The sequence below is a fragment of the Trichechus manatus genome, unplaced genomic scaffold, assembly GCF_000243295.1.
Source record: "Trichechus manatus latirostris isolate Lorelei unplaced genomic scaffold, TriManLat1.0 scaffold00038, whole genome shotgun sequence".
Taxonomy (NCBI): Eukaryota; Metazoa; Chordata; class Mammalia; order Sirenia; family Trichechidae; genus Trichechus; species Trichechus manatus.
Window position 1 is genome coordinate 17,470,462 of NW_004443974.1, and position 22,497 is coordinate 17,492,958.

Genomic DNA, 22,497 nt, shown 5'->3' on the forward strand with positions numbered 1-22,497 from the left:
ACCAGCAACCTGTCCAAGATCATGCTGCCAAGAGTAAATGCTGAAGCTGGGATCCCAAGGCCCTGATATAGCCAACTGCATCCAGCAGGCTATGGCCCCACAGAGAAGGCGCCTCCCCATGACCAGAGGGCCCACAGCCATCCTCACACTTGCTTCCACATCTGCCCAGCCTCGAGGGCAAAGGGCTGACACAGCAGGAGAGGGCAGCTCCTCCTAGTCACCCAACCTAGCCCTGGAGTCAGCAGCACGGGTCTGGAGCAGGTGTAGGGTGTCCCCGATGACCACATCCGAGGCCACTTCCTTCCCCTTCTGCTCATTCATGCCCTGTGCCCGCTTGGGCAACAGAGGAGTTCCCATTTTCCTGCTGTCACCATGTGCACAGGGCAGGGTATAAAACGTCACAGTACTGAGGTCCACGCTGAAGGCTGGAAGTTCCAAGGAACCGCAAAATCATGGGGCCTTGACTGGAACAGCAAAGAAAGGGGAGTCCTCCGGCTGTTCTCCAGACCCCTCGGCCAAAAGGAAAGGCCCTTGTTCTAGAAGGCAGCAATTCTTCCTGCCGGGCAGACTGGCCCGGGGGCTGCACTGTCAAGCCCTGTCTTAGTCCACGTAGCCATGGTCGTCCTGGGCAATACTGCCCCCCTCCCACTACTCCGTCCAGGGAAAAGGAGAGCTCACAGCTGGGAGGAGGGGTTTTGGGGTACAGGGAGAAAGATACTGACCCCTGAGAGCTGCAGGGGGGAACTGGGAAGTGCTAGGTCGGCAAAGGGTCATCAGTGGCATAGTCAATACCAACAGCTAGGATGGGGGCTGAGCCCCCCAACACATGGTGAGTAAGGAGCTCAGAGAAAGTCCGGGTGAAAGTGTGGACTCGGCATGTGACCCACTAGCCCTCAGCATAAGCTGGGCCTTCTGGGTGGGGACTCAGGAACCTAGTGTTCTGTGGGTTGTACCCCCTGACATCAGCACAGTTGGGGTCAGAGATCGGAGGTCTGGCCTTCTTGCCTCCTTCCCACCCCTCAGGGAGGCCGGGAACCTTCCTCCAGAAGTCATTTCCTCTGACACAAGGCCACCCTCCCACTCTGGGCTTCTTACCAACAGGAAAGCTGCTGAAATAACACTCAGTTCCTGACCCTCTGCCTCCTCCGGAGAGAGAACCAGCCCCGTTTCTTGGAAGTTAGTGGGGAAACCACAGGCAACACCCCGCACACTCACACATGCCTTGCAACCCACACTTGGTGGAGGTCCAGCCCTTCCACCGAGGATGGGAAATTCCTGCTTTTGAAGCAGAAAAACCAAAACAGATGCTTGCTTGCTTTTTCCTGCCTCACACATGCCACCTCTGACTAGAAAATCATCCCTCAGGGAGACAGACTTCTGAGGCCTTGGTGACATCTGGAGGCTGCTGTCCACCCTCCGGACCAGGCCTCAACAGCCCCAACATCTCCTCCAGGACTGGAGGTGGCCTCCTGTAAAGGCTGAAGGGTCTCTGCCCTCTGTTCCAGGGCTTTTAGCCCCATCTGGCCCAGCTGGAAGGTCCTTGAGTGGCGCAAACAGTTTGTGCTCGACTACTAACCAAAAGGTTGGCAGTCTGAACCCACCCAGCAGTGCCAAGGAAGAAAGGCCTGGCAATCTGCTTCAGTAAAGATTACAGCCAAGAAAACGCTATGGAGCAGTTCTACTCTAACGCATGGGGTTGCTGTGAGTCAGGATCGACTTGATGGCAAGGGGTTTGTTTGTTTGTTTTGGCCCGGCTAGGAGTCAGGCAATATCCCATCAGCAGTTTGTGGGACCCACATACCAAAGGGCACCTGCACTTGACCCCTCAGGAGCCCAACACAGCGCCTGGCTCCCAGCAGGGCCCCATCGATGCCACCAAATGGAAGTGTTTCCTGGGCCCGGCTGCACAGGCCAACCCATAGGAGGGGCTGGGGCCCGTGGCCTCAGCCATCCCAGAGCAGGTCTAAATAGCGGCTTGTCAGGGAGCCATGGCCCTCAGCTTGCAGCTGAGCAGTTGGCCTGGCCCTGCACAGCTGCCATGTGATCCCCATTCCTCCCCACTGCTGTGGCCCCCTCTGCCAGCCTGGTGGGGGGCAGGGAGGAACTCTGAGAACCACACATGCCTGGGACAGGAAAGCTTGGATGGGCGTCACCACCCCGTCTTGCAGATGAGCTGCTCCCGGCTGTGTGGAGCTAACCCTGTCCTCTCTGCTTCCTTTATGTAACAGCAGCAGCAGCAACAGCAACAAAAACAGACCGTGACGGCAATGCTGAGCACAGGCACCACTGAAACCGTCTCACGGAGAGGTGACAGAGGCGTGGGGCTCTGAAGCCAAGTGGTCCTGGGCCCCATGAGCAGGAAGTGGCATCCTGGCGCATCTATCCCCTCCCGCTGTCAATCACCTTCCAGGAACAGAGAAGGAGCAGCCAACGGCCTTGGCTTCTGCACCCAGGACACTCTGGGACGGGACAGATGGGGCCCTGGTGCCTGCAGGCAACCCCAGGCCACTGGGCCACCCTCTCTGTTAGCGGACAGCGAGCAGGCCCAGGACCAGGCAGCCTATCTAGGTAATGTCAGGCCCTCCAGGGATGCTCTGGTAGTGCTGGGGGCATGCAGGGGAGGAGTAGGGTGGCCTAGTAAACAGCTGATGCGGAGAAAATGCCTTCCCACTGAGGGGGCACCCACAGCAGCTCTGAGCTGACTGTTGGGAAAAGAATGTCACATGGTTGGCTGTGTTCTCAAGGGACAGATCCTCCTGTCCCACTCCCAGCAGGCACCTGCTGATGTCCCCAGGGCCCTGGGACCCAGTCAGCAGCCATGTCTCTGAACACAATGCCTTGCCTTCCACACTTTGGTCAAGGAAAGTGTGGGGTCTGGTCCCCCCAGGGCCCTGATGAGGAGGGGCCAGCAGCATGGACACCTGGGGTGACTCCACACACTGCTGTCCCTTGGAGCACAGCTGGAGCCTGAGAATAAGGAGGGGAAATAGGGCCCAGGTGGTATCTGGTTAGCGTGTCACCAGATCAGCCTTCTCACAGTGACAGGCCAGCAGGCAGGCTGTGTCTCTGGCCGACGGAGGAAGCTACAGGCCAAGCCCCAATCCCCTCAAAGTAGAACAATAGTGGCCAGCAGGGGCCTGATCCCACCCCTTATATCAGGACAGGCCTGCGGTAACCTACTGGGCCTCTCCTTAGCCTTGCCATCTCCCCAGGAGGAGCCCCATGCAGGGCCTCCAGAGCACAAACTCCTCCAGCTGAGGCTAGCTTCTCCTAAGGAGACCTGGCCAAGCGCTGGAGCAGAGGGAGGGAGAGGGCGAGCCTGCCCCAAAGTCTCCTCCTCATCTCACCCGCCCAGGGCCACAGGTGCAGAGGCTGGTCCCCTCAGGTGGGCGGGCAGGAGTCAAATCACAGAGCCTCTGTATGCATGCCATCACTGGCTCAGGGACCTCGCCACACCCACTGGCCAGCTTCCCAGGTCCACTGAGTCACCCAGAGGTCACCCTGCGGCCCTCACCCGGCCACCGTCAGCACCCACCAGCACCCTGCAGCTCTGAACACACGAGGCCCCTCCCAGGGCCCACAAGCCCTCATGGGGGGGCTCTCCAGAGCCCCTCAGCCTTGGCCTCAGTGAGCTTATCTGTGAAATGGGGAGAGCAGCAGCAGCTCTCTAAGAGGGCGACCGTGAGAGGTCAAGAGAGAACCCGCGCAGCTTGCCCAGCTCGGCATCCGGCACTCAGCACACGGCTCACAAAAGCGCTCAGTAAGTGGGACCTGATGATGTCACTGTCGTCGTAGTCTGTGACACCTGGGCCGCAGCCCCCAGGAGCAGAGAACAAACCCTGAGTGGGAAACCTGCCCGGAACCTGCCAGGAGGCTCCAGAAGCCTGGAAGAGTGCCATTAGGGAGGGAGGGCGGGTCTTCCTACAGCACTGTGGGTGGGCAGCAAGCCAGCAGCTTTCTGACCTCTTAATAGCCTTTTGCTCGAACGCAGAAGCCAAAACATGAATCCCAGACTCCCAGAGCAGAGCTTGGACCCTACGAATGTCATGCAAACTCCCCATTTTACAGAGGCAGAGATGGAGGCCCAGGGGTCAAGTAGAGCTTATCCAAGCTGAGGAGGGAATCCAGGACTTCTCAAGCCCCCACAGGGGAGTGAGAATGGTCCTTGGTGTGCAGTAGGTGTCCAGAGAATGGTCCTTGATGTCCAGCCCCAGGGAGGTGCACTGCACCCTGAGCCCGAAGGCACAGCCAGGACCCCAGAAGGAAGAGCAGCCTTGGACGGAGGCAGATCACACTCCTGGTCCCCAGACACCAAGGTGCACAGAGGTTCTCAACCAGGAGCTACACAAGGTGCTTGGTTACCAGGCAGCCAGTGAGCTTGATGACCCCAGAAACTAGAGGTGGGCGACCAGCTTGGCTGAGCCCCCAAAGAGGCCAACCATCTCCCAAAGAACCCTCCCCCCAGCTTGAGTCCAGCTACTTGCCACTTCAGCATTTAAAGAGGATAAAAAAAGCGTGGCTCAAGTCGGGGAGGAGAGACATCAGACCCCTCTCCACCACCTGCCCTGTCCTTTCATGAGCGGCTCCTGGCTGTCAGGCAAGCAGGACACCAGGCTTGGGAAGGGGCATGGCTGATGATGCCTGAGGAGGAGGGCAGCCGGCTCCCGAGATGGTCTGGGAGAGACCGGCTGAGGGCCTGGTCCAATCACCAACACCGCCAAACACAGCATCCAGCACATGCTAAGCACTTCCTGGGTACCAGGGCCTTCGTACACTCATTACATTTAATCCCCCCAACACCCTACCTGACTGATGAGGAAATGAGTGGTTGTGGAACTTGCCCACGTCACAGAGCCAGAAGTGGCAGACAGGCCAGGGATGGTCATGGAGCCAGGAAGTGGCAGACAGTCCAGGGATTTGAACCCAGGCCTGTGACTCCCATGTCCTTTGGGACATGCCGAGGTCTGGCTCTTGCTTGGTTTTCTATGGGTAGCTGGCAGGGGCTCCCAGGAACGGCTGTAAGAACCAGGCCTGGGAAGCACTGTGCTGACTGGACTGGGCAGTGTGCCCTAGCCAGGCTACGTCAGGTGCTCCTAACTGGGTGCTCCAGAAGCTCAGGCCTGACACTCCTCTGACCAATGCTGACAAAGGTGTCAAATGCCAGGGCCACACTGGCACCCAGTCAGAAAGCAGAACTGTGGCAGCCATGGCCTGTTGGGCTCTGACTCCATGCCAGGCACTGTGTGGACTGCTTGTCTCATCAATGCTCCCCAGAATCCTAAAAGGAGGAACCAACATCATATCCATTTTACAAATGAGGAGACTGAGGCTTGGAGAGCTGGAGCAGGTCTAGGGCCAAGCCAGCATTCTAGTGCGGCAGCTCCCTTCCCTCTAGAGCCCAAGCTCTTGACCACCATACCCGACAATGCCTCTTGGTTCAAGAGAACGACATGCTTCTAGACGTGCCTGCAGGCAAGGCTACGCAAGCACCAAATGGCTCCTATAGTGGAGAGAAAGTGCCAGCGCAACACCCACAGCCAATAACTCTTCAAGCCCAGTCCCTCGCTCCCTGTCCTGCTGTGCTCACCATGCAACCTTCTGGATCCCACCCCACTTGGCAACTCCTGCACTACGCCCCAGGTCTCAACTTCCGTCCCTTCTGAATTGGACGGCAAAGAGTTGCTTCACTGGGCCTGCGTGTCCGGGAACACGGTGTTTCTGGACCTGCAGGGCTGGAGCCTGACCTGGAACAGGGTAGCCACACCACACAGAGCCACACCGTGGGAGCTGTCTGGGCAGCCAGCCAGCCAGCAGCCCCTGGGAGCCAGACCTCCAACAGCTGGGTGCAGCCTCCTGAAACTGCCCCACTTGCTCCTTTGGTGCCTGCCGAGGGCCAGTGCGGAATCAGCCCTGAACCCCTCTCCCCAGCACAGGGCCAGGCTGAGGGGAGGCAAGGGGCTCCTAGAGCGGAGGCTGGAAACAGCCAACCTCCAGCCTGAGGCTCGGCTCCCAGCCCTGCCGCCGAGCAGTCCAGCATCTCCCAGTGCTGCCCCTGCCACCCACCCCTGTCCCAGGGCCACCCTGAACCTCCTGGGGAACATCCCAACATGCCTAAACGTTCCCCACCTAAAGGCTTCTGGACTGTCATCCACCAACGAGGACCCAGCACCAACCAGCCTGGCTGGCTCCCTCTTCTCCAGGGATCCCAGAGGAGGGAAGCAAAAGGGGCACCAGAGACAGTCCCCGCCTGAACATGACAGTCCCTAAGCTCCTGGAGGCTGTGCCTTTGGAGTCAGCCAAGAGGCCCTCCTCGCAGATTACAAAACAAATGACATGGTATAAAACTTACAAACATGTGCACAGGCACATTGCTCAGGCCACCTCTCTCGGGCCTCCAGTGTCAAAGGTGCTACTAATGGGCTCTGGGGGTTAAACTGAAGACCAGCAGACAGTAAGGCCAAGAGAGAACAACCAGGAAGGAGGCCAGGGCGGGGCGTCTCCATCCCGAAGACCGGAAGCCCTCCTCATCCATTCCTCCTACAGCTGCACTCTGGTCTTCAGTAACTGCCTGGGTTGGAATCCCACTTCTGCCACTTACTAGCTCAGTGATTTTTTTGTGCAACCTAATTAACCTGTAGTGCCTCAGCTGTTTCATCTGTTAAATGGGCTATTCAGAGTATTGACCTCAAAATGACACAATGCATGCAAACTGCTTAGGACAGGGCATCCCATAAGGGCTGGGTCATATTAGCTATTGTTTTAAACCTCTGGGGTCTAGCTTCCTCCTGGAAGCTCTCCCCAGTGCCTTATAGCCCAAACCCCTCTGGCCTTCCTCTGGACTATAAACATCCCCACCCCTTGCCCAACTTCCGGGGCTTATGGGCTGCCTGGGTCTGGTCCTGTTTTCCCACAGCTGCCTGGTCCTGCCCATGCATTTACAATTCCCTTGACAGCGAGCTCAGCCCTATCCCTCTCCGATGCCCGCAGGCTCTGCTCACAGCAGGCCCCAGTGAAGAACACTACCAGTGTCCGAATCCTGGCTACATCACTGCTTGCCATATATGCCTTTAGGTCAGGGACTCGCCCTCTCTGATCCTTGATTTGCTATAAAGTAGGTTGGCACCTACTCTTTAGGGCTGGCTAAGCGACAGAATGAGCTGATTGTGCCTGCAGCCAGTAGGTGCTACAGATTCGAAAACACCTCTCATCTGGCTAAGGTAGGACACAGAGACATGGACCTCCATGACCTCTAGAAAGCACATAACCGCCAAGCCCAAGCTGGGTCCCACTTGGTTAGAATGGAGATGACGAGTGGATGCCCAGATGTGTGACAACACCTGGCAGCCCAGACAGGGAAGGACTGGGTAAAGGCTTGGTAGGGAAATAGGGATGGGGGTAGGGAAGGCAGACAGAGCGTGGTGGTTTCCTAGAGGGGACAGGGACCACAAGCAGCGCCGCTCAGCTCTGGCTTGATACAGCAGCCAGGAAATCAGCCCCAGGTTGGGGGGAGGGGATTGTTGGCTGGAGGAATAGGTACTTCCCCACCCCTCCCCTCGGCCCATGGTAAATGGTCATTGTGTTTGGTTTCTGGCAGTGGCCTTCTCTCCTGCTGGGACCCTGGCTTTCCTGCCCCAGCCAGAAGCTTCCCCTTTGATTTCTAAACAGCGGCCACGGCTTGGATCCCAGCACTGAGGACAGATGAGGGAGAGCGGCACAAGAAAGACAGAAGGCAGATCCCTGGGCAAGGAAGGAGCTCAGACCTGCCTCTCTCTCGGGTTCCTCAGGGTGCAGACAGACAGAGAGACAAAGAGAGAAGACAGGAAAGCAGCTGAGTCCCACCCACTCTGGCTAGGAACCTGCTGGGCCCGTGTGGGTTCAGGCCAGACGCTCCCTGCACACATTACGTCCGAGCAGCTGCCAGACGTAATGAAAGCCAGATGAGCACCGGGCTGGTGTCAGGCCTTCCGCCCCACTCTCCCGAGGGGCCTGCTCCATCCAGCTGCCAATGAAGGCCGGAACTCTGGGTAAATGAGGGACAGGAGCATGCCTGGCCCTGCCACCTGCCAAGCTCAGGAGGAAAGGGTCTCCCAGACCTGGGTCCACCCTCTAAGAGCCCTGGACGCTTCCTGTCCAAGAGCCCCCTACCTCCTACCCACTCCCCAACCTGGGGAGGGAAACACGCTTTATCCTTCTGCAAATATGCATCCAGGCCCTGTTCAGGCATTAGAGATACATAGAGGCACAAGATCCAGGCTCTTGGGAGGCTGACAACCATGACAATTACAATGCATTATGGCCTACAGTGATGAAGGAGGTAGGGACCACCAAGGAGCCCTAAACAGCAAAGGGGCCAGGAACCTCACTGTCAAGGCTTGGTCCAGACAGAGCCTAGACTTGCTCTGAACCCCCGGCCCACGGGTGGCCTCAGTCAGCCTTCTTTCTAGGTCCCATGCAAGGCGGGTGAGAGGCACTGCCCTGCATTTTGCTGCCTCTGCTGCATGGGAGCCAGGAGCGATTCAGGCAGGAGGTGGGGGGCACCTCCATGTGACCCGGCCGGCCATCCGCTGGATCCACCGGCCCAGGGCTCACCATAAACAAGAGTCAAGGGTCCTCCCCCAGTTAACCCCGCCCCCATCCATGACAGGCACATACACACTCCCTCTTGCCTGGATCCTCCCACATCCTTACAAATTCAGGGTGTCGGCACATTTTCTAATCAAACAGAAATGAGTCACCCCCTTGGCCCAAGAGGATCTCATCCCCTCACAGCCTGGACACCTGGCCACACATTTTGGAGTTCTGCACCTCCCCCCACCCCGCTCCCCCAGGCCAGGGCCCAGCAACCCTGATGTCTCCCTGGTCATCAGATCTCCACGTTGGCCCCAAAAGGGGCTGTTTGGAAGGCCCGTAGGCTCCCAACCGCCTCTCAGGATTCTAGGGTATTGCCACCCTAACCACTGTCTGCTACCAGGAAGCCTGAGAGTGCCGGGTGCTGGCTCCTCGCTGGCAAGGAAGGTGAAATAGGATGAAGCCCATGCAGTCGGGAAGTTCACAGGCAGTGCTGGGGCCACAGACATAAACAGTGACAGCACAGCGGGAAAAGGTCCATTTCAGTGATGCAGGAGCTCCGGTAGGCATGCCTAAGCTGGTGAGAGCATGCCCTGGTATGGTATTGAGCAGGAGGTATGAAAATCCAGCTCTGGCCCCTAAACTGATGGGCTGCGGTACTGGCAGCCCCATGCCCACTCTGCTGTCTTGGGGATTGAGCAAGGAATTGGATTTCTGTGGAAGGACCCTCAATTCACCTATATTGAAGAGAAGTGACCTGCTAAGGAGCACCCCCTTCCGCTCCTAGCCCGCGTCAGCCTCGCTCTGCTAGTGGGTCAGTCTGCTCCGGACGCGCCCCCCATCGGGGCTGGCTTCGGGCCCGTCCTGGCTCACCCACCTCCAGGCGCGGCAGATCCGGGTCAAGATGCGTGAAGCTGTGCAGCACCACCGAGCAGCTGTCGGGGACATCCAGCTCCAGGCGCACTGCGTCCCACACACTACGGCTCCGCCGGGAGCCCGGAAACAGCGGCTCGGCGCTGCCTGAGCTCTGGGCCGGCGGCCCCGCCCCCGCTGATGTCACGCCGGAGGCGGGGATCGACCGGGGGCGGGGCCGAAGGTGCGGAGGGGCGGGGCCCGGGAGAAGGGAGGTCGGAGCCGAGGGGCAGTGCCGGGAGGACAGGGGGGGCCAGAGAAGTGTGTGTGAGAGAGAGAGAGAGAATGTGTGTGTGTGTGTGTGCGTGTCTGTGTGTGTACAGGTAGGCTGTATAGGTGTGAGTTGTGTACGTGTTGATGTATGATGAATCCGAAGCTAAAGCCAGGCCTGGAATTCCAGTTCAGCCCTTCCCTGTAGCTCTGGACAAGTTGCTTAACTTCTCTGAGCCTCAGTTTCCTCATCTGGAAAATATGTATAATGGAAATCACTTCCTTAAAGAGTTGTTGAGAGGATCACATTAGGTTACCAATGTAAGGCACGGTGCCGGGGGCTGGCCAGTACTGGTAAGTAGTAGAATGGTGTCCACGTGCTGGAGGTACATGTACATTTGGAAGTCCTGAGTGTTATGTTGTGTGCTTGGTGCTAGGCTAAGGCTGGGAGGGGGAGTGTACTGTGCTTCCCCTGTCAGGACCTTTCCCGGCACTATCTCCTTCCAGCACTACAGCTAACCGTGAGAAGTTGATATAGGCAGAAAGGAGGCAGAAGAAGAGCGGTCAGAGGTGGGGGAGAACTCGAGATGGAGTTACCAGGGTTGGGGCCTACAGAAATTCAAAAAGGAGGGAGGTGCCTTTCAGCTAAATTACAGATTGGTCCATAAAATAAAGAATATTACCAGTGAGTACTATGCACCTTCAAAAAATCATCTATATGAGACCAAATGGTCCACAATTACTCTAAAACAATGAAAGGGTAAGGGGACAGGGGAAAACAAAAAGGACGCAAGGATCAAAAGTGACAAATGCCAGGCAGAGCACCTGGCCACTGGCCTGGTCAGCTAGAGCCACTGGCAACCTTGGTGCCCACTGTCTCAGGAGAGGTCAGGGTGGAAGTGGGGCTGCTGAGGTATGGAGAGGCAGTGGGGTTAGGAAGCCTCAGCCACTTTTTCCAGAAGGCAGAGAGGAAAGGAAAAGGGAGCCTGGGGGTTAATAGCAGGGTCAAGAGAGGCATTTTAAAGACGTTTGTAGAATGGATGAGTAAACATCTACACCTAACTCACTGCTGAGGCCTGCCCTAGCCTTGGCCCTTAGTCCTCACAGAGGTCAGCGTTGCTGTTAGCAGCCCTGGCAATGCCACCAGTCTCCCCACAATCAGTCCCATACCCATTGGGCCTCAATTTCTCTATCTATAAAATGAGGGGGCAGGACCAGACCACACATTCCACAGGCATATCCTGCATCCCTATTATGTGCCCGTGCCAAACCTCAGATGTCTATGGACAGTGGGGCCCCAGAAAGTTACATCCACTGGACATCCACCTGGGCAGCTTGAGCACCTGCCGGGCAGTTTCCTGTCTGGGCACAAGGCAAAGCCTTGACAAAAACAGGCGGGAAACAATTGGGTAGTTTATATTAAGAGCATTAAAAATGTTCACGCCCTTTGACTGGGTAATCCCACTCTTAGGAATTCATCATAAGGAAACCGTCAGAGCTGTGGATGGAGATTTCTAGACAAGAATGTTTATGGAAGCACTGATTACACTGCCAAACCAAATCAACTCAGAAGTGCCCACCATGGACTGAGTGATGAAATAAATCAGGGGACTCTGCCATACAAACCATAGGAGAAACAGACTCTTTCACTATACAGGACAATGCTTCAGCTATGAATGGGACATAGCATACGCATAAGATTAGAAGGATCTACCTCACAAAAGTAACGGTGGTTCTTTCTGGGCGGGGGTAAGTATTTTTTCTTTTTACTTCTCTGAATTTTCTAAAATAAATATTTTTAGAATCAGAAACATAATAAATGCAGGCATTCCTGAGGGTGAGATGGGTGGACTTGGTTTGGGGTGGAGGTCCCTGGGATGACTTCATACCCTGCCACCTGGGAGGGTGAGGTGGGTGGCAGCTCATTCAGAGGAAAAAGTCCTCAAAGGGCAACCAAGGGGCGACCCAGACACTGACCCTCTGGTTCCAAGCTTCCCCTCCCACCCATTCTTCCAGGGCCAAGCTCAGTGCCTCTGGGATTTTGGAACATGCTGAGTGAATTGGGCAGCTGCCTGCCCCTCTTTGTCTCTATATCTCTTTCTCAGATGGAAGAACCTGAGAAGCAAGGCTGTGCCCATTTTACAGCCAGAAAAGGGGCCCATGAGGCCAAGTGACTCATAAGAGTACACAGGAATGTATCCCATATCACCACCACTCTGGTTCAAGGGTGCACGGGGGTGGAGGGGGGGAGAGCCTGGGAAGGGGCAGGACAGTGGGGGCATTAACCATCACTACCCCTCCCCAAACACCACTGGCCTGGCTGCATCCCATCTGACTGCTTGGACAACATCTACATGGGGAGAGGTCCCATCAATTACTTAACCAGTCTCTCTGGTTGGTGTCTGTTTTTACAAAATCCCCCTCCCTGCCTTGTTCACCTCCCCTTTGGGGCTCCCCCACCCCTGCCTAGCCGCACACACCCACACACTGGGGCCCTAGCTCCCAGAGTGGCAGTGTAGCATGGAGGGCAAGCTCTGGCATCGAAATACCTGGGCTTGAATCCGAGCTCCACCCGCTTCTTACTCTGTGACCCCCAGGCAAGCTACCTCACCTCAAGTCACAGTTTTCTCCTTTGTAAAGTGAGAATAATAATGAGAACTAATGAGATGACACTGATGAAGCACCTTACTCAGGACATGGTGCCTGGAGCCTCGAGATCAGGCAGGCAGGTGATGCAGCCTCAAGGCCGTTAGCAACAGGGGCTAGATTTCCTGGGCACCTCGTGGGTGCAAGTCACTCTCCAAAGTCTTCGTGTCCCTTACCTCAAATTCTCCCCCGAGCTGTGCCATCACTGTGGAAGAGCACAGTGCCACCCAGGCCAGAAACTGAGCTTGAGTACAGTCAGGCCTCTACATAGAACTACCAGTTTGGGGGAGATCCAGGGGACAGAGGAATACGTGAAACATACCATGAGGATGCAATCAGCACGTCTCAGACTGTGGTAATCCCTACAGGACAAACCACCCAGTTTCTCCATCAAATTATCAGGGGGAAAAGCAAAGGGGAAACTATAGATTAAAAGAAAAGTAAGAGACATCAACTGAATGCAATGTGTGGACTTTGGATTGTGATTTGAACAAGCCAGCTGTTCAAAAAACAACTAAGAGATGACACCAAGTGCTTGCCCCTACCCTCCTCTTTCCGCCATCTTTCCATGCCGCCATAATGGTGCGCACGAACATCCTGGCCTACGCTCTCAAGAGCATCAGTAATGCTGAGAAGACGGGCAAACGCCTGGTTCTTATCAGGTCGTGCTCCAAAGTCATCGTTCGGTTTCTAACCTGGGTGATGAAGCATGGTTACATTGGCGAATTCGAAATCGATGATCGCAGAGCTGGGAAGGTTGTTGTGAACCTCACAGGAGTGATCAGCCCTGAGTTAATGGGCAACTCAAAGATCTAGAAAACTGGCAGAAAAATCTGCTCCTGTCCCGTCAATTTGGTTTCATGGTACTGACGACCTCAGCTGGCATCACGGACCACGAGGAAGCAAGATGAAAACACACAAGGGGGAAAATTCTGGGACTCTTTTTCCAGGGATGTAATACATATGTACAAATAAAATGCCTCAATGACAGGGAAAAAAAAGACTAAGAAGCAACTGGGACTATATAAACACTACTGGATATTTGATAATATCACACATTATTTTTTAGGTGGGATAATGGTATTGCAGTTACTATTTGAGTTTACATATTGAGCTATTTATGGATGGAATGATACTCCCGGGATCTGCATAAACATTACCTGCCGGAAGAGAGTGGGCACTAGGGGTGGTAAGAGGTGAAACAAGTGACCTGTGCTGATGATCATTAAATCTGGGGATGCACCATAGCGGTTCATTATGCCATTTTCTTTACTTTTGTGTGTATTTGGAATTTTCCATAACGATAGCTTAAAAAAAAAAAAAAAGGACAGTTTGAGACTCACCCTCCAACACCCCTGAGGCTCCTAGCAGCCTTTGAGGGAGGGTCAGAAACTCCAAACCAGGAGCTAGGGCAGTAATGCCTGATCAGCTTCACCACTTCCCCATGCTGTCGGGTTCCTGGCTCCAAGCCCACAGTGGTCACTCATAGCATCCTTATGACCAAAGGGGCTGGGAGCTTTGCTTTGGGGGCCCAGGCAGTGGGCAGCTGGGAAACTGAGTCCTTCTGCCTGGACTAGCCGTCAGAGGAGGCTGGGGGGCTGGAGGTTGGAGGCAGCCTCACTAAAAGGGGCAAGTCTGAAGATTAAGGCCAGTGATAACTCTTGCCCTTGGAGGCCTGCTGGGAGGAACAAAGGAAACAATTCTTTGGAAAGCTCCAGAGAGCATAAAGCACTATATGAAGTGGGGGATTCTTACCAAGTGTTGTCTTTCCCTTCCTTCTTCATCCTACTCACATCTTACCCCCACCCACTCAGCCTTCCCAGGCCCCCACCTCTCCTGGGGAGTGCATCTCCCCTTCCTCAGGGATCACAATAAGCCACCAAGAACAACTGTACAGAAAATCCCACACATGACCTGTCATTGCTAACAAACTGCAAATGGATGGCCAGGGACAAGAACCAGGCCAAAGCTAACCCACGTATGCGTTGTGTTTGGCTTGCAAAGTGTTTTTATATTCTTGAGCCAACAGTAAAAGGTCAAGTGACTTCATATAAAAATCTACATTTCCGGCTTCTTCGGTAAATTCAGACAACCTGGCCACCCTGACTCTCAGGGTGTCTCCCTTGGTGGCCTTGGCCAAACCCAGGTTGGAAGAGGTGATTGCCAAGGTGTGTTATAGCCTGGACATTGTCTTCTGCCCAGTGCTGGGTCCGGGCTGCTGTGCACCTGGAGGACATTGTCCAAGCTGCACCCAGCCCCATTCCCATCAGGGCCCTGGGCTACGTCTTGATTTAAATGTTCATTCAAACAGCATTTATGAATCATGTGTTGTGTACCTGACAAAGGGGTGAGAAGCATGGACCAGGGAGAAGGGATGGCATGGGCAGAGGCCCAGAGTGGGGACAGCATGGAGAGAGTCTCACATTGGGCGCAATGAGAGAAGAGTCTGGAGGTGCTAGGTGGTACCACATCATACAGTTAGTCTTTTTTTGAGGGCACTGGGAGGCCACTGAAAGGTCAAAGATCCCTTTGGCTGGGGGACCAATGCTGGGACTATGGCAAGGAAGAAAAAGGACCACAGTGGTTGGGCCTGAGCACGCTTTTTCCCTAAACTGGAGGTGGTTGTTCAGGGGCGCCTCTCGGAGCCAGGGAGGATGTAAACTGTAAGGTGCCCAGTGGGGTCTGTGCACACCCGTGAGCGCGTTCCCTGGCTAACAGGGGTGGCCATCAGTCAGCTCCGGCCTGGGAATGTGGACCCGCAGCCTGTGATGGCAGAGTCAGGTTCCCAGACTCAGGCCACGTCCCAGGGGACAACCTTTCACCTGTCCCTGGGCAGATGGAGGTCACCATCTGTCTCTATTGTGGCCTATATTTAGAGCCCCTGGAGAGGGTGTGGCCTGGCCCGGTTCCCCAGTCATTTCCTGACACCAGCATCACCATTCCTGGCCTGCCTAAGTCCTGGGCTGGCTTTCTGTGGGTGGGTGAGCACACACCTTGGCAGGAGGTGACACACTCCCTGTAGCTGGGTTCTGGAGAACCTTCAGGGGCCTCAATTTCCATGGTGGGTAGGGTAATTCCCATGGGCTGCAGGCTGAGCTGAGAGCTGATCACATAGCATCCAGTACTCCAGGAGACCAACGGGCGCAGGGATGTGACATCATCATCCATCCCAAATCTCTGACCTCACAGGGCGTTACTGTCCCAGGGCAACCAGAACAAGATGCACGAAAGCCTGGAGCCAGGACTGAGGTCCAGATGGTTCGGGCTCAGCCGTGAACTCACTGTGGGGCCTTGCTGTCCACCCTGTAAGGGGTGCTCACGACCCCTGACTCTGAGGGTATAGTTGTGAAAGCTCTTAGAGGAGCAAACACGTGGTTCACGTATCAGCGTGATCAATGCCATCCACAGAGTAGGAGCTGGGGCTGCTCTCACAACTGTCTCCCACTCCAAGGGTGCTCAGTGCCTGACACCCCCAGGGGTCACCCACACCCCCAAGGGCCACCAATTCAATATGTGACAGCCCAAGGTGGAGAGAAGAGAGGAAGAGAAGCAAAGAGAGACAAAACAAGACAGAAGTGGCAACTGAGACTCTGAAACTGGGACGGAAACACGGAAAGTAACGGAGATAGAAATGGTAAGAAAGGGAAACAGTTGAAAGAGATAGAGACACAAGGTCTCGTCCGTTGCCGAGGCTGGGCTGGCAGCGGTGCAGGGTGCAGGCGGGAGAGCTGAACACACATGGCCCCTCTGTCCGTGGAAAGGAATGGACCAATCGCCTGGCGGGTCCCACAGTCTCAGCCCCAAGCCTGTCCCCAAGCCCTGGGGCCCTGACTGGGAGGCAGCCAGCAGAGTCCCACATCTGTGCTTGGCAGGAGATATCAGCGCTACCTGAAAGCTCCCATCATGGCCTGGGGGTCCACAGCTCAGGGACCCCTGGCTCTTTCCCTTGTCTCCCCTCCCCTGCTGGGTGATTAGCCGAGCTCCTCTTAAGCATTCAGGAAAGTGCTGGCTGAAAACCATCACAGCTGTGTGGGGTGTGGGAGCACCCAGCCCCGGGCAGGCCGTGCTTTTCTGTAGGTTTGGAAAACCATCTCATTAGATGGTTCTAGATTCAGGTTCAAGTCCCTGTTCTGCCCTTTCCTAACCTATTTCTCCATCAGTAAGATGGGGACAATACTAATAACACCAACTGGCTCTCAGAGTTCTCAAGGAGAGTGAATGATAAAACAACACACAGAACCCCTCTGTGACGGAAGAAGCACCATACAAACAGGAGCCCCTACAGCAGCCCACAGCCATCCCCCACCAACTAGCCCAAGCTGGAGGCAGGTAGAGAGACCAGCAGAGTGGGCACCCTCACCCCATCAGCACAGCAACCCTAACCTCCTCTCTCACACTGGAAGGGGAGATGGAGCTGCCTGGGCGGCTGCCACCAAACTCCTTCAACCAGTTCTGTCAGGGAAGGAGGGGAGGGAAGTCAGTGGGAAACCAACTCCTGAGCCTTGGGCCCTGGCTCTGACCCACCCAGCCTCTCCTGGCAGAGGCACTGTTGCCCTGGAAACTCACCTCTGTTGCTGGGGCTGGCAAAGGTGCTGGCAAAGGTGCTGGGCTTCGGACAGTGGTGCGGCGGGCGATGGCCCATCGCCTGGCAGTCACCACCGAGACACAGGCAAAGAACACCCAGCCCTTCCTCCCCCTGGCCACAGCAGGCATGACGCCAGCCGGGCCTGCTTCCCGGGCCATTGTGGGGCTGGAGGGGGTGGAGAACAAGGGTCCTCGGGAGGCCTTCTGCCAGGCTGCCCGTCCACCCCAGTTGAGTCGAGCACCCAAGTGCCTAGACCTGGTGTCACCCGCACGGCTGTCATACCTGCTCCTGTGATGGGCAGGGCCAGGAATTCCCGCTCATACTAGGCCTTGGGCTAGCCAAAGACAGTAGACAGGTCTCTTTGCTGAGTGGGTCCGGTGACTCTAGCTCAGGTCTGCTCCTCTTGGGATGGACCTGGTTCTCTCCTCCAATACCCCAAGACCCCATTCACCACCCCACCCCAGCCAGCCTGGGTGCCTAGAGATCACCCGCAGAGCCAGACACTCAGCACAGTGCCACACAAAACACCAACTGAGATCCAATGGGCTCAGCCCCAGAATCCCTGGTGCTGCGAGCCCAGCCTGGTTGAAGGGAGGAGAGCAGGAGACCCCGCTTACTCCAAGCCACCACCACATTCCGGAAGCCCTCCTTGCCCAACATAGCCCTCAGCTCCAGAAACACCTCAGAGCTCCTCTAGAGCTTGGCACCCAGACACAAGATTTCATTTTAAACTGGGGGAACAGACCCAGGGTTGCCGACTTTTTATTTCACCAAGGTAGTTAAAAAAAAAAAAAAAAAAAATCACCACTAACATTACCACCATTTCAGAAAAGGCACCAAAAGTAACTAGGAAAAGCATACCATCAGAAAAGAAGACTTGTTAAATGAATACATACAGCTTTAAGAAAAACTCACTTCCTTGTCCGCACACCCATTTTACAAATGGAAAAACTGAGGCCCAGAGAGAGCAGGGACTTGCCAAGATCTTGCAGGGAGAATCCCAGCCTTGCATCCGTCCAGCAGCTCTGCAAGGCCCACAGACACTCCTGTCAGTTCAGAGTTCAGAGCCCAGAGCCCAGAGCCCAGAGCCCAGAGAGAAGTCAGAGCCGAGAGGCTGGCTTCCTTACCCTCCTGGGACTGTGGTCAGGTGGCCGTCCTGACCCTGGCTGTGAGTAGAGGGCAGCAGGCTGGGTGTGCAGGACCTCAGAGTAGGCAGGGAGGAGAGGGGGATGGGCAGGGGCTTCAGAGCTGCCCCATAGGCACATCAGGCCCCTGGGCCCTGGCAGGGGTGGCCAGGACCCAGCATCTCGCCCTGACCCGGAGTCCCACCAGCGCCTGGTTGCTGCCCTTGCCCTGCCTTTCAGAGCGTTTCACATCCTCTTCCGGTGGCTTTGTGGGGCGCAGGGGACCCAGCTGAGCTGAGACCTGATTCCTATCCCTGCTCAGCGCTGCCTCCCTGTGGGACTTGCAAGTTCCTCCTCTCTCTGGGTCTCAGTTTCCTGATCTGCTATACCAGGAGGGGGTGGGGGAGGTGTCTAGAGGTTTTGAAACTCAAATCCAAACCTTTGTCCCCTCAGTCCCCTGCTCCCTCCTATCCCCTGGCCCCCACTCCCCAGCTCCAGCTTCCCAGAGCTTTTGACCTTGAGCTCTCACCTGGTGGGCTTCTGTAGGACAGCGTCTTTCAAGGAAGAAAGGATTGCAGGGACACGAGATAGGAAACCCCTGGGGTGGGCGTTCTCTAAGGGAGAGTGAGTAGGCTCTGTCTGCCAACATGGTACCAATCCAACACAGTAGGAGAGACCTTGGGAACACCCATGGTGTCAGCCCAGAGAGCCCCAGCTGCACAGCCATCATCCCTGATGTCCCTCCTGCCAGCCATCCTGCTCCCCTTCTTCATTCAGCATATTTCCTGCTCCATGCCAGGCTCTGAGGCCCGGTCCTCTGGGCGTCAGGCCTCATCTCTGGCCTCCTGCTGCACACTGATACTCAGCCCTGACCTCTGAGAAACAGCAGAGCAGATCAGCCAGCCCAGGGTTCAAATCCTGACTTCTCCGCTAACTTGGGGACCCTGGGCGAGTGACTTAGTGTCTCTGGCCTCAGTTTCCAACTCTAAAAGGCACAAGAGGCTGAAGGATTCCACAAGAACTCAGCGCAGGCCTGGCTCGGGGATCACACTGAGCAGAACTGAATTCTGATTATCCCACTTGGTTGCCTGAGGATAGAGGTGTGATGGGGTGACATGCCTGTCCCAGTACCTGACCTCTAATAAATGCTCAATAAATGTTGGTGCTATTGCCTCTGCCCGGGAGTACTGTGGCCTGACTCCACACCCAAGAACAAGCACAGAGATGGCAGTCTAGGGACTGTCCAGTGGCACTCAGAGTGTGGTCTTGCAACCAGACCCCAAGATGGTCCCCAAGAGAGGGGAGTGGTTGAGGGGGTCTGGCAGACACACCCTAGCCGCTGAGCTACTCCTTCCCCAAGGCTGGGCCCAGAGCTGGGATGGGTACAGCACTTTGTAAAGCCCACCAGCTCGGCCCTTACCCTCTGGGCACTCAATCTCATGGGGAGAGCAGCCCTGTGTGGACACTCAGGCAGGATCTGAGTGAGACAGGTGGCAGCAGTCAGTAGAGCTCCAGGGAGGGAGACAACCCAGGGGTGGCTGGGGTGGCCGCAACCTCAGCCTGTAACCTGGAGTGGCTGGGATGTCCACAACCTCAGCCTCTCACCCCTGCATGGCCAACTGCCTGGCCATATGACTATGGTCACTGCTGTGATGCAGTTTAGTTTGGCTGCCCTGTGCCTTTGACAGTGACCTCTGTCGAGCCTTTGGGGGCATTAGATGAACTGGAGGAGGAGGGGAGCCCCGGTATCCTGCTCTGCAAGGTGGGAGGGACGGGAGGCCCAGTCCAGCCTGTTGTAGCTGTGGAAGAAGGGCCCATTGGGCGATGGATGGTAAGCCTTCCCTACAGCATGGCCACGAGAAGGGGTGGGGTCTGGGGTGGGGGAGACAATTTAAAGAGGCCCTAGGAGGAAGTGTTTAACTGTGAGGAGCAGAGGAGTGGGAGGGTACCAAACGGAGCAGGCTGCTCCGTGGGGGGAAGGGTGTGTGTGTGTGTGTTACAGTCTTTGATTCAGAAAACATTTATTGAGTGTCTCCAGGGTACCAGGCCCCGTGCAAGGCCCCACCTCTCCCCGCCACAGCTCATAATTGCCAAACTGCCTCCCCCAGCCCCAGCCTCCAGCTAGGCTCAACGGGTTAAGATCCTTGGTACCTCAGGCACCCGTCAGTCTACCCTCGGGGTCCAATCCCAGGTCTACTCCTTCTGAGCCCTTCCAAGCCAGCCAGAGCTGCCCCAGGCGGCGGGCCGGGCGGTGTGGTTACTGAGAAGGCCGCGGGCCTGAGTCACAGCCCGGAGGCAGGCGAACCACCGGCCAGCCACCGCTCAGAAATGCGGAACCCTCAGGGAGGCGGGGAGGGTGGGAGAGGAGGAGTGCGCGCCCCCTCCCACCCACGCACGCCCCTCCCATCCACGTGGTCCCCACGGCCCGCCCCACCCCGCCCCCCAGCGTCAGGGAGAGCAGAAGCGCCTTTGTTCCCTGCCGGCCTGTGTCACCACATGATGCACCACATCTCTGTCACCGCCTGGAACGTGGACCGGCCACAAAGAACTAGGGCTTTGGGGGCTGGGAGCATCTGCCCTGGGGACCGCGGCTGCGTGCTAGGGCAGTTCAGCCACCTTCTGGGGCTGGGTCTATTGAAGACTGGACGGAGCACAAACATTTCTTGTGCACTAACTGTGCGTGGAGCTCTGTGAGCGCTAACAACAGCCGTCCCCACGCTTCGCCCAGAAAACTGAGGTTACGTGACTTGTCAGTGGTTCCCACGATGCTCTGCCTACCACCCCAGATGGCTCTGAAATAAGCCACCTGGCCAGCCACGCACAGGCTCAGGTGTACCAGAATCCTGCTCACAGATACACGTGTGTGCATATATATGCACCCATGCTCCCCAGCACTTTGAGGGGCAGAGAGGGACACGTGGGGGCCTGCTGCATTTCACGTCTGGAGTCCTTGCTGTGCACGGGCAGCACGGGGGTTCTCACTTCTCCCAGGCTCCCCGTCCTTGGGGGACAGGCCCTGGCTGGGTGCAAGGCACATTGTTTATAAACACCTTGTGGCTGTCGCTAGGAGCTGACTCTGAGCCAGACTGGTGACTCAGTTTCAAAGCTGTTTACTCAGCACGACATCCTGTCCAGGAAGCAGATAGGAAAGACCACGGCCTCCCGCTTTCGTTCCTCTTTCCCACAGCCTCCTGACTGACTCAGGGGTCCTACGGGGGACAGGAGGGGGCAGCTCAGGTCTCCTCCCCCTGTTTGTGGGAACCTGAGGCCCACCATTAAGTCACTCGACAGAGTCACTGCCAGCCTTCTGTGCACCTGCTCTGCACCAGGGATGGTAACACAACAGCGCACAAGACACAGCCAGTCCCGAACTAGGCGTACTGCACATTGGCCCACAGAGCTGGGGAAAAGGCGTAGATCTGGGGAGCATCGCCATCTGGCAGCCCCTCCCTCCTCAGCTCTGACCATAAGACTACCAGGGACCGGGGCTCGGCAGACACAGCCACTCTGCAGCCCATAGGCGGGCACTTGACCACAATTAGAAGCCTTGGGGACTGGACCAAACCCCACCTACACAACAGAGCCCAGCCCAATCCTCCCTTTAGAATTCCACGGCAGGGACAAAGCACTCATCCACGCAGCAACTGGGAGGCAGATGAAGCCACAGTAGTTATCTCTGTTGTAATACTGAAAAAATCGAGGCCCAGAGAGGGCAAATGCCTGACCCGAGGTCACAGAGTGGTCATTTCTGAGGCCAGTTGTTCACCCAGGCCTATCTGGCCCTTAGGACACCTTGCTGTTTCCATTCTGCCCCAAGGATAAAGATCGTAAGTGAATTTGCTCCTCGCAGCAGAGGTAGGCTTGGTGCTGGGGGTCCCTGTTGCTGGGGTGGGTAGTCTGACCCCTCTAGGAGGCCCAGGCTTGGGACTATAACTTCTATTTTCCCCAAATCTTCTTCCTCTCCCCCCTCTCCCCTCCCCCAACCATCCCAACCCAGTGCTTATGCCAGAGTTAATTACACACTGACGTTTCTACCATTCCCTGATGTAACAGTGTGGATATCATTTGATCTTCACGATGAATGAGGGAGGTTTTGCAGGGAGCTAGTGGACAGAAGTAGGAGACAGCACCAAACTTGAACAAGCCACACAGCAGAGTGGGGCTTCCAACCCTGCTCAGCTATGAGGCCAATGCTCCCAGCTGCTCCCCACAGGAGAGGCCTGTTCTCCTACTCCAGGCTGGGAGACCCGGGACCCCTGGGAACGGCAGAGCCACAGGAAGCACCTGCTAAGGGCTGGGGAGGGTGGGCTGCCCTGGGGAGCTGCAGGGAGAAAGGCAAAGAAGGGCTGTGCTTATCTGGCAGCTGTGCTTATTTGGCTCCACTGGGTTACTGAGTTACTACCAAGTTACTACCAAGCCCCACCTCAGGTAGAACAGTAACTCAGCGGTCAG

The 22,497-nt window shown here is 56.2% G+C and overlaps 1 protein-coding gene across 1 annotated transcript in view; it reads right to left on the minus strand.

Moving 5' to 3' along the window:
- RALGDS (ral guanine nucleotide dissociation stimulator) overlaps nt 1–18,199 on the minus strand; it is a 34,298-nt gene extending 16,099 nt beyond the window's left edge. Inside the window, exon 1 of the mRNA XM_023730843.1 lies at nt 18,049–18,199. Coding sequence (XP_023586611.1) covers nt 18,049–18,186 — 138 coding nt within the window. The 5' untranslated portion in view covers nt 18,187–18,199. The remainder of the gene's footprint in view (nt 1–18,048) is intronic.
- Between the last annotated feature and the right edge of the window lie 4,298 nt (nt 18,200–22,497).